This window comes from Podarcis cretensis (genome assembly GCF_951804945.1).
Source record: "Podarcis cretensis genome assembly, chromosome: 11".
Lineage (NCBI taxonomy): Eukaryota > Metazoa > Chordata > Lepidosauria > Squamata > Lacertidae > Podarcis > Podarcis cretensis.
The window spans coordinates 57,151,174-57,163,103 of NC_137180.1; the positions used below are offsets into that span (position 1 = coordinate 57,151,174).

At 45.6% G+C, this 11,930-nt stretch overlaps 1 protein-coding gene across 1 annotated transcript; it reads left to right on the forward strand.

The window, feature by feature from the left end:
* Positions 1–5,154: 5,154 nt before the first annotated feature.
* Positions 5,155–10,174, forward strand: IER3IP1 (immediate early response 3 interacting protein 1). Its single transcript, XM_079995177.1, has 3 exons — positions 5,155–5,332; positions 9,138–9,239; positions 9,990–10,174. The coding sequence occupies exons 1-3, from the start codon at positions 5,242–5,244 to the stop codon at positions 10,043–10,045; spliced, it is 249 nt and encodes an 82-aa protein (XP_079851303.1). The 5' UTR covers positions 5,155–5,241; the 3' UTR covers positions 10,046–10,174.
* The last annotated feature ends 1,756 nt before the right edge of the window (positions 10,175–11,930 follow it).

Consider the following 11,930-nt stretch of genomic DNA (forward strand, 5'->3'; position numbering starts at 1 on the left):
TCCATATAAGGGTCCTGGGCTAATCATGAGTAATGCCAGGTGCACTTTATTACATCAAGGCAGGCTATAAAAGCCATAGGTGGGAGGGGCCCGGGGAGAGGACCTGACACTGGGAGACCGACGGTCGGGGTCTTTCTCCTGCTGCTCTACCTGGGGCTCCGGGCAGCTGACGGGGAGATTGGGTAGCCCCTGTCAGGTATGTTTTTATGTTATGTTTTGTATGCCTGCTGTTTATTTGTTAATAAAACTGTTTTGGTTCCCCTTCCACCTCCTCATTCCTTTTGTCCTGATGTCCTTGGAAAGAACTGCTGTATTTGGCAGCACAGGGTTACATTTCAGGGATGAAGAAGAAGAGTTTGGATTTGATATCCCGCTTTATCACTACCCGAAGGAGTCTCAAAGCGGCTAACATTCTCCTTTCCCTTCCTTCCCTACAACAAACACTCTGTGAGGTGAGTGGGGCTGAGAGACTTCAGAGAAGTGTGACTGGCCCAAGGTCACCCAGCAGCTGCATGTGGAGGAGCAGAGACTCAAACCCGGTTCACCAGATTACGAGCCTACCGCTCTTAACCACTACACCACACTGGCTAGCACCTAAACCCGAAAATCACATATAGTCAAAACTTCAATGGTTCAAGGGTGGGTGGGATTGCCAAAGCTCCCCCCCCCCCGATGCCCATCCCATTTTCTTTTATTTTTTAAATTGCCAAGCACGTAAAACTGAATGCACACAAGTTAAATGCGTGCAAGTTGCAAGTTCCCTGTACACAGGAGTCTGCTCACACAAAACACAATGCAGCCCATGTTTCACTGTCCTTGTCCTCTGTTTGCACTGCTATACAAGCCTTCCTTTCAAAACAGAAGGATTTCATAGCTACTATGAAAGCACAGCAATATTGCCAGGCATTGTGCTCTGATAGGGTAATAAAACCTGTCAACCATTCAGAATTAAGGCGTTCATATACTGTATGATTACTGCGAAATAAAATCACAGCGATGATGCAAATCAGAAGCCTGCCACCAATCAAAATGGAAAATATAAGTGAGAAAAAATTGTCTGTTTATGCATCACTAGCTGTATAGTATCCCTGAGCTCCAGTTATTATTTGGTTTGTTATCTGTATTACAGTAGTGCCCAGAGGCCACACACAGTTGATATAACACAAAACATAATTGTTTTAGCTTGGAATCAATTATTAATCTTGACACCTGCATTTTAGGTAAATAACAATTAGAACCTGATGAGTTTTTTAATTACTATTTCAAACTCTATTTACATCAGCAGCAAAATGAAAAATATTGAGAGACAATGGTGAAATTAACCAGCTACAAAGCTGTAATAGTAAAAGGTAAAGGTAAAGGACCCCCGGACGGTTAAGTCCAGTCAAAGACGATTATGGGGTGTGGCACTCATCTAGTTTTAGTGTTTGTTCAGAGACAGCTTTTCCGGGTCATGTGTCCAGCACGACTAAACCGCTTCTGGTACAATGTGCCAGAGTGCATGGAAATGCCATTTACCTTCCCGCTGCAGCGGTACCTATTTATCTACTTGCACTGGTGTGCTTTTGAACTGGTAGGTTGGCAGGAGCTGGGACAGAGCAACAGGAGCTTACCCTGTTACGCAGATTCGAACCGCCAACTTTCTGATTGGCAAGCCCAAGAGGCTCAGTGGTTTAGACCACAGCGTCCCTAAAAATGAAAAATATTAAGAGAGACAATAATGAAATTAACCAGCTACAAAGCTATAATAGTAATGCTAGCTACTTAAAGTGAATGTGTGTGTGTTGGTTTGTTTTTTAAAAAAACCCAACTTACACAGTCATTAAGGAATGAACACATGCACATTAATTAGGTTGCAATTTTTCTTTCTAGTTTAAGTGCATAGTAAAATGTCTTACACTTTCAAAATAACAATCAATACTGAAAGGACATGTACTCCGTGCTTTAGTAATCTCACCTGTGTGTAGAGAGCCATGAAAATAAAGATAGAAATCTCATCTCTTACAGAACCAACCAAAATGATCCAAGAATTAGAGTCCCTTCTCTATGATCTGGATCACACCATGTGTGAATGTAAAACTGTGGTTACATCTCTTCTCTCTTGGTCCTCCTGCTACCAAGCTATCTGGAGCTAAGCCATCATTTGGCTTAGAGCTACGTCCATGCTTGGGCTTGGACAAACAAACAACCAACCCAATGACTAAGGTAAGACACTGAAAACATTTATAAAATTATGAATGGCTTTATGGATGGAAATACGCTCTGGCTCACAATGCTAGAAACTGAGAAATCTGAAGAAACTGATAGGCAGTTTAATTTCACATTTCCTCCAAGGTGTCCAACCTGACTGAATGCTTGTACGCAACCTGACAGCTCCGGGAAGGTAAACGGCGTTTCCATGCGCTCTGGCACATTGCACCAGAAACGGTTTAGTGGTGCTGGACACATGACCTGGAAAAGCTGTTTGTGGACAAACATGGACCACTTATAAACGCTATCTCCAACTCCTCGAAAGATTCCATCAATGGTGTCTCTGAAAAAAATTACACATCACTTGGGAAGACTAATGCCAGTGTACTGGAAGAAGCAAAGATCACGAGTGTCAATGCGATGATTCTTCAGCATGAACTTCATTGGACTGGTCATGTTGTGCGGATGCCTGATTATCGTCTTCCAAAGCAACTACTCTATTCCGAACTTAAAAATGGAAAACGTAAAGCTGGTGGTCAACAAAAATGGTTTAAAGATTCTCTCAAGGCAAATCTAAAAAAAATAAATGCAGTATAAACACTGACAACTGGGAAACACTGGCCTGCGAGCGCTCCAATTGGAGAACAGCCTTTACCAAAGGTGTCATGGGCTTTGAAGACGCTTGAACTCAGGATGAAAGGGAGAAACGTGCTAAGAGGAAGGCACATTTAGGTAACCCTCAATTTGATCAACTTCTGCCTGGAAACCAATGTCCCCACTGTGGAAGGATGTGTGGATCCAGAATTGGCCTCCACAGTCACTTACAGACTGTGTTCATGGAAGACAATCTTACCCGGCTACAAGTGATCGCCAGAGAAAAAGATATGGTTCTCCCCACCCCCCATTTATCTTCACAATAACCTTGTGATATAAATTAGCCTGATACTGCTGGCCAGAGTTCACTGCGGGTGCTTCCAATACCGTTGCTCTTCTTAAGTGGGATTCAATCACATGCCAGCAAATTCAAGTTGCAACAATTAAAGCTGATCTGGAGTTCTTGTGCAACAAGCCTAGTCCTCTGAAATATCAGACAATTAGGAAAGTGACAAGAAAATGAAAAGTGAAAGTGTGGGGGGTAACACTTGCTTTGAGAAAAATAATCTAACCTTGCCACAAACAGATCAGGATGAATGTGCAATCAACTGGTCATATATAGAAGCTGACTAGAATTAAAACTCAGGTCCTCGTTCAACCACGAGTGAACATACTGTACCTCTCATCTCAGAAAACCCTCAGAAGCATATGAGATGAGAGTTACAGTATGGTTCACTCATGGCTGAACTGGGACTGAGGGGACCTGAGCATAGCTGTCAACCGTCCCTTATTTGTTGGGAAAGTCCCTTATCCCAGCGCCGTGTCCCACTGCTGTCCCTTATTGATGATGCCCCTTAAATTTCCCGGGTTTCAAAGGAATCAGCTCCTCTCCCTCCCTCCCTGCCGGCCAGGCAGGAGGGAGGCTCCAACTGTGTTGCTTGGCTACGTTGCTCACCCAATAAGGAGTCTAAGAACGACTGGGGGGTGGAGCTTGCATGCCTTGTGCCAATCAAATTGGCCGCATTGCCTGGGGACTCGCCTTTGCTCAGCGCTTCCCAGCGGAGAGGTGACGGTGGTTTTCCTTGCTGCATCCCCTTTGCCGGGTTGCTGCGCTGTGGGAACCACCGCTTGAGGCTTCGTTTGGCTGCTGGTTGACTAAAATCCCTTATTTTGGCTGCTGGTCCCTTATTTTCAAATCTGTAAGTTGACAGCTATGGATCTGAGTTTTTAACGCTTAAAGGTAAAGGTAAAGGTCCCCCTGCCCGTACGGGCCAGTCTTGACAGACTCTGGGGTTGTGCGCCCATCTCACTTAAGAGGCCAGGGGCCAGTGCTGTCCGGAGACACTTCCGGGTCACGTGGCCAGCGTGACATCGCTGCTCTGGCCAGAGCCAGAGCCAGAGCCAGAGCCGCACACGGAAACGCCGTTTACCTTCCCGCCGGTAAGCGGTCCCTATTTATCTACTTGCACCCGGAGGTGCTTTCGAACTGCTAGGTTGGCAGGTGCTGGGACCGAGCAGCGGGAGCGCACCCCGCCGCAGGGATTCGAACCGCCGACCTTTCGATCGGCAAGCCCTAGGCGCTGAGGCTTTAACCCACAGCGCTTCAAAATAAATACACAATTACAAATGTAACAGCAATCGTAAGCAATAAATAAAGCATCGAAAAGTACACAGCCAAATTAAGCCATTTCCACATAATTAGATCTAAATCAATGGTACCAAAAATACTAGCAACAAAAGCAAATGAAAGTGAAGTTACAGGACATGGCCCAGCACTTGTGAAGGAATATTAATTTATTTAAATGTTTATGTTTTATTATCGTTTTGCTTATGTATTTTTGTGTTTTTGTAACTGTAAAAGCGCCCTATGATCCTCAAACTCATTTTATAAGTACTGTAATGAAATAGTAATAGCCTTTATTCGTAGGCTTAACATATCCACGCCCCGCCTGACAGCAAGCGCGAGGCGGCTTATTAACGTTAACCACCAGTCCCCTCAACGGACGCGTGTGCACGTGTGAACGCGCTCCCCGGGTCCTGAGGCGACGTCTCCATCCGCGCCAGCCGCAATTATAGACCCATCTCGTCTTTCCTGGCCCCGCCCCCTCAGGAGCGGGAGGGGCGAGGAAAAGGCGGGAAAAGAAAACCAAGCCCTTCCCTTCGACTCCTCCGCGAGGAGCAACCTAACCACGAGACCGCGCCTCTCCTGACGTCACTTCAGGGCGGTTGTCCTCCTTTGGTGGCGGTGGGACTCCGTTTCCCATCAGCCCCGGCCGGCATAGGCCAATTAGAGGGGGACGACGGGATCTGTAGTTCTGTCAGCTCGGCTCGGGGTTCTTTTTTACGTCCGGCGCCACGTCTCGCGCATGCGCGTGGACGGCGGCGCTCGCATCTCCTCACTGTCCTGAGGTAAAAGAAGGAAGGAAGGAGCTTCGCCCGGCCGCGTCGGCGGCAGCGATGGCGTTCACGCTGTACTCGCTGCTGCAGGCCGCGCTGCTCTTCGTCAACGCCATCGCGGTGCTGCATGAGGAGCGCTTCCTCCGCAGGAGTGAGTCGGCCAGGCCTCGCAAGGGGGGCGGGAGAGGGTGAGGGTGAGGGGGGGGGGGTCCTGGCCTCATCCTCATCCTCAGTCTGTGGGGAGGAAGGCGGAGGGCCCGGGCCGAAGGCGGGGGTTCTGGGGTCACGTGGCATCCCTAAGACGTCGCCATAACGTTAATTATAAGGATCAGCGCCGAGTCATTCGTAAGGGGAGGCAGTGTGGGGTAGTGGTTAGAGCGCAGGGCTAGGACCCGGGAGGCACAAGATGGATCTGGCCCTGATGGATCTGGCCAGTGAACCATCATTCTGGCTTCACAGGGCCCGGCCAAATGCCCCAAAGACAGAGAAACATGCGAATAGGATTAATTTAATTTTTTTTTTCTCCACTTGTGAGATGTGATTTATTTATTTAATTTATATATATATGGACCAAATCCCCTTTCTGCGAAGGTGGTTGTTAACGAATAGGATTAATTTAACATATCGATTCCAAGAATCATTAGACATAGCTTCTTATCTTACACAATATTTTAGACTTCCGTCAACAACCTCTGAAGATTTCCCGTTCTTTATCACTTATTCTGCATTTCTTAATTTCTCTATTACTTTTAATTGTTCTTAATTAATAATTCTTTGCAATATTTCACAAAGTCCTCCTTACAGAACTTCTTGCAGTCCTACTAGCGTAATCTGTTTGTTACAATTGCTTTTCAAATACCTCAAATGTTTACTCCAGGCCTCTTAAGAATCTCTGATCCCACAGGTTTCGAATCCTTCCTGTTAATTTATCTAATTCTGCATAGTCCATTAATTTCATTTGCCATTCTTCTTGCGCGAATAGGATTCTTATTACTATTCTTATAATTCTCCTAGTGGGGCAGCAATAAGAGAGACTTCTAGCGCATCTGTAAAGCTGAGCAGGGACTTGGTATCATTTTTCAAAGTGGATTGAGAGAGGGCGCATGTTGAGTTTCCAGCTCATAGAATTGCAAAGTCATACCTTGCAACCTCCTACCATGCAGGAATCTCAGCTAAAGCATCCATGTGTGGGGATTACATGCAGGCGCTGTCTGGAGGAATTTGTAAATACCGTATTTTTCGTCCCATAGGACGCACCTACTTTTTTGGGGGGGGGGGAAATAAAGGAAAAAATTTTTTCCTTTATTTCCCCCCCAAAACCAGGTCGAGGAACAGTGGGATGGCGGCTCTGCGCCTCCCCGCTGTCCCCCGAGCTTGTGGGGCTGGCCGATGTCTGTCCGGCACACGGGGCGCTCTGCTTCAGGGCGCCCCGCCCGCCGGGCGGCAGGCTGCTATCTGCAGGGTGGGAAGCCCTGCGGGGAACTCCTGCAGGGCTCCCCACGCTGCGGATGTCTGTCCGGCACGCTGGGCGCTTTGCTTCAGGGCGCCCCGCCCACCGGGCGGCAGGCTGCGGACACCTGCGCGAAGCACGGGGCGTCCTCCAAAGGGCGCCCCATGCTCTGCACTGCTGGCTGCCGCCTGCAAGCCCTGCGTGCGGGGGAGTTCCCCAGGGCGCGCAAGGCTTGCAGACACCTGCGCGAAGCACGGGGCGTCCTCCAAAGGGCGCCCTGTGCTCTGCGCTGCTGGCTGCCGCCCGCAAGCCCTGCGTGCGGGGGAGTTCCTCAGGGCGCGCAAGGCTTGCAGACACCTGCGCGAAGCACGGGGCGTCCTCCAAAGGGCGCCCCGTGCTCCGCGCTGCTGGCTGCCGTCCGCAAGCCCTGCGCGCCGGGGGGAGTTCCCCCGGGCGCGCAAGGCTTGCGGACACCTGCGCGAAGCACGGGGCGTCCTCCAAAGGGCGCCCCGTGCTCTGCGCTGCTGGCTGCCGCCCGCAACCCCTGCGTGCGGGGGAGTTCCCCAGGGCGCGCAAGGCTTGTAGACACCTCCGCGAAGCACGGGGCGTCCTCCGGAGGGCGCCCCGTGCTCCGCGCTGCCGGCTGCCGCCCGCAAGTCTTGCGCACCCGGGGGGAGTTCCCCCGGGCGCGCAAGGCTTGTAGATAGCTTCCTGGAGCCTGGAGAGCAAGAGGTGTTGGTGCGCACCGACGCCTCTCGCTCTCCAGGCTTCAGCGAAAGCCTGCATTCGCCCCATAGGACACACACACATTTCCCCTTCATTTTTGGAGGGGGAAAAGTGCGTCCTATAGGGCGAAAAATATGGTAATACTTGTTGTTTGAATGTTGCCAGGTAAACCCTGACAGGTAAAATATATATATATTCAACTATTTGTGTAAGGCATTTATTTTATTTTTTGTATCGCAAATAACATAACAGAGTCATTGGGGAGAGGGGAATCTTCTCCCTCCCCTATCCCAGTGTTTCCCAAACTTGGGTTGCTATCTAAATTTGTACTACAGCTCTCATCATTGCTAGCTAGCAGGCCCAGTGGTCAGGGGTGATGGGAATTGTAGTTCAAAAACAGCTGGAGACCCAAGTTAGGGAAACTCTGCTTCATCCAGACTGTATTATGCTTTGGCACCAGAGTGGCTACAGGTGCAGCTGTCTGTGCTGTAGGAGCAGATGTGGGTTGTCAGTATTGCCCTGGGTGCAGCACAGTTGCTCTCAGTAAGCGACTTGATAGTAGAGCTGCTACTATAGTTCACCTCACACTATAGTTATCAAGAAATGGTTCTAGCCTCCCAGTCTCAAAGGTTAATGTAAAAGCAATGCAGAAAAGTAGTGATAGTGTTGTTGTTTTTTAAAAAATGGGTATGAAATGCCATCTGTACCAAATGAGCCAGTGTAGGCTGGAGCTTTTTTAAGTTAATGATAAAGGAGGCTGAAGTGGAATGATACAGAACTTTTCACATAAAGTTCAATTACAACTTTTATTACCCTCTCCTTACAAGATTTTTTTGGCTATTTCCCGCCCCGCCTTACAGTTGTTTGAATCACTTGTCAACTCACTCATTCTAGTTTCAGATCACCTTCATGTGGGTTTGTGGTTGCTCAGATGAAATCTAATTGTGAGTGCTGGTTTAGATCGGTGGTCCTTGTAATCTCGTTAATTGTGGTAGTGAAGCAGTAAGGAGAGGTAAGATTTGGAACAAAATCAGGCAAACTCTGAGCAAATCATTGTGGGGGCAGTACACAAAGCTGCCCACCAAGCAGTTCGAAAGCACCCCTAAGTGCAAGTAGATAAATAGGTACCGCTTTATAGCGGCAAGGTAAACGGCGTTTCAGTGTGCTGCGTTGGTGCTGGCTCGCCAGAGCAGCTTCATCACGCTGGCCACGTGACCCGGAAGTGTCTCCGGACAGCGCTGGCCCCCGGCCTCTTAAGTGAGATGGGCGCACAACCCTAGAGTCGGACACGACTGGCCCGTACGGGCAGGGGTACCTTTACCTTACACAAAGCTGAAGTGCTTTGAAGGTTTTGCTTCATATATTTTAGCTACGATCATTGGTTCTAATCAGTGGTGGAAATACTAGACAATCAGTTTTCTGAAATTCTGGTTTCTGGTGGTTTTGCTTCTCTCATGATGCATTAAATTTATTTCATTTATTTATTTAAACACCACTTAACTACAATAGTCTCTAAAGCGGTATACAAGAAATACAAGACAAAAAAGTAAAAATCAATCAAAGCTATAAAATCGAACTGCAGTTAAAATGCCTGCTAGAATATGTATCCAGTTTGAATTATAATTTCAAATGGGCTGAAACAGGTTAGAAGTCTGCTATTTATCGATATTTGGGCTTAAAATGCTTGCATTTGTAAAATACATTTTTGGTTGATATGACTGATCATTTAGATTATGTATTTGCATGTTTACTTAACAAAAATAAAATTTCTGAATTATAGTTGGCTGGGGAACAGATCAGGGAATTGGAGGATTTGGAGAAGAGCCAGGAATTAAAGGACAGTTAATGAACCTTATTCGATCTGTACGAACAGTTATGAGAGGTAAGGTGGACAAAATGTTATTTTTAGCAATACGTTGTTGTGAGTGGATTTGTTTTACTGTGTTCCGTACCCCATATACCTAGTATTACTGTGGCTTTTACACACTGATGGCTAATTTAAATTGTCCTGAGTTGCTGCATCTGGGCATCTTCCTGTCTGGTTGCACTGGTGCAACACCAGGACAAATAATGTTGCACTAACCAGGATAAAGACCTTCGCATTTAATCCTGCCTAGCAGACTAATAGAAACAGGCTGTTAACTTATTCACTAGCCTTATAAGTTATAACCATGAGAAACTAATGTGGTGGCAACACCAGTGTCTCACTACTCTCCTGTCTCTGTGTCCTGTCAATCTTATGAGCATCATTGCTTCTTTCTGATCCTGCCTCCCGTAACCCATTCACCCAGTGCTGTAGTTTCCCTGAAGCATGTGAGACTCTCTGACCGCAACCCCCTGCTTTCACTGCCACACCTTTTTGAGCTGAAATGGGAGTGCAGGGGCATCCCAAATTAAAGTGCTTTTTCCTTTAAGCAAATTTGACCTGAGAGAATCTGGATCTGGCCCGTGGAGCCAAAAAGGTTTCCACCCCTGCTTTATAAAATGCATTGCTGAAATTGTTGTTTTGTATGCTTGCATGCAGAAAATTATCTTGAATGTCCTTGTTCTTGAAGTTTATTCTCCGCTTAATGCAATATTATGTTTGTCGTTAGTTGAGAATCTGTAATACCCTTTCTGTTTTTCTTTGCAGTGCCATTAATTGGAGTGAACACCATTACAATTGTGCTGCTCTTGTTGTTTGGTTGAAGTTGGTGTCTTCAAATCAACCTGCCCAGTATCTCTAACATACAGACTGCAGACCAATTTATTCATTGGGATTCAATTTGGCTTTGCTTTGGAAGCAACACATCTGTTTCAATAAAGACACCATTTCTATTTATTGTATTGCTTAATATTCAGCCCACTTCATAACACCAGAGGATTGGAATCACTGCAATCGTGCTGTATGTATTCTGAACCAGAACCAGATTTTTTCATTTAATAGTATCAAATGTTTACAGTACACATTGTAACATATTGTAGTAAATACTTAAAGATTCTGTTTCTTAACTCCTCTGTTGCTCAGGGCTTATTTTTCCAACAGTGTACTTAAGATGTGTTTGTGTTTTAAGTTGATCTTTCATTCAGTTTCAGAAGAACTGAATGATGTAGACTTTGCAGACCACTAGGTCAAATATGGTCCATGGACTATATGAATGTCACAGAAATGGAAATATTGTTGCTGACACATATTAGAGGTTTTTAAATAGACTTTGATAGTTGATCAGTAGTATATGATTTATATCTTTACACAGCAGTGACATTTTAAGCTTAACAGTTCGAAATCTGGTGACATGTTGCAACTGCTATATAGCCAAACTTAGAAGAATAAGACCTAGAAATGGAAACATGTAAAACTTCATTTGGCAAGTACAGTTTATTAGTATGTTTTACAGTGGATCTTTATCCTTTCCCAAGATTTTCATTGTAAATAATTGTGGAAACTGTGTGTAATCTGTTTTGGTGAAAGAATTTTTAAATATTGGGGAAAAGAATCTTTTTTTGAAAAAATGTGGCTGCACTTCCTTTTTTTTAGAAAAAGAAATGTAAACAGAAATCCTCTTCAGTGGTTGTTTGAGATTAAAATCTGTTCAAAGCAGATATTACTTAAAATTCAGACCATAGAAATGTGCCCAGCAAAATGTACTATTTTCCTGATTCATATATTTAAGACTCTGAATCAGGTTTTTGTTTGTCTATCTTTTAATTGGAAGATAATCCAAGAGAAAATGAGACTGTGATCAGATCATCTACATTGGAGGGTGGGAGGCAGGCAAGCCAGGGAAACTGGTGAGCAAAATGAAATAATTTCTTTTTATCATCTGAGTGCTTTTTGCAATCCTCTGCATGTTTACACAAAAATAAGCCTGGTGACCTTAAAACCCAACTGACAATTGGTATTTACGCTAATAGGGAATCTGTCCATTCATTGTTACAGATACATTTCCTGAAATCTGAGTGTTTTCCAATTAGTCACAATATGTATGATGGGATTCCACCAGCTCTTGCCCATTCGAAAGATGCAGTAAAGGTTGTTGCTGAAGGAAGTAACTCTCCTGAATTAGTACAGTGCATAGGAAGAAAGGGATTGGTTGGTCCTGGGGAAGCATAACTACAGCTATAGTTCAATTGTCAATGGTAGATGCACGCAAATCAATAAGCTTAACAATATGGAAAAACAAATTCTACCACATCTTAAGTTAGTTTCAGAACTGCAGATTCTTTGAGGGCATGATCAAGCAAAAGTTATGGCACATTAAAATCCATTTATTTAAATGTGAGGGTTGAAATCATAAAAAATCTACCACTGAAATTAAAGGGACATAACTGTTCAATTTTGGCTGGATTACAACCGTCCGTCCCCCAATTTTAAGTACAGTACAGTGGTGCCTCGCAAGACGAAATTAATCCGTTCTGTGAGGCTCTTTGTATAGCGGTTTTTCCGTCTTGCGAAGCAAGCCCATTGACAGCGGATTAGCGCTATTAGCGGTTTAGCGGCTTTTAGCGATCAGCTGTTAAGCGGCTTATCAGCGGATCAGTTGATTAGCGGCTTAGAAAAAGGGGGGGGAAACCCGCAGGAACTCGCAAGACA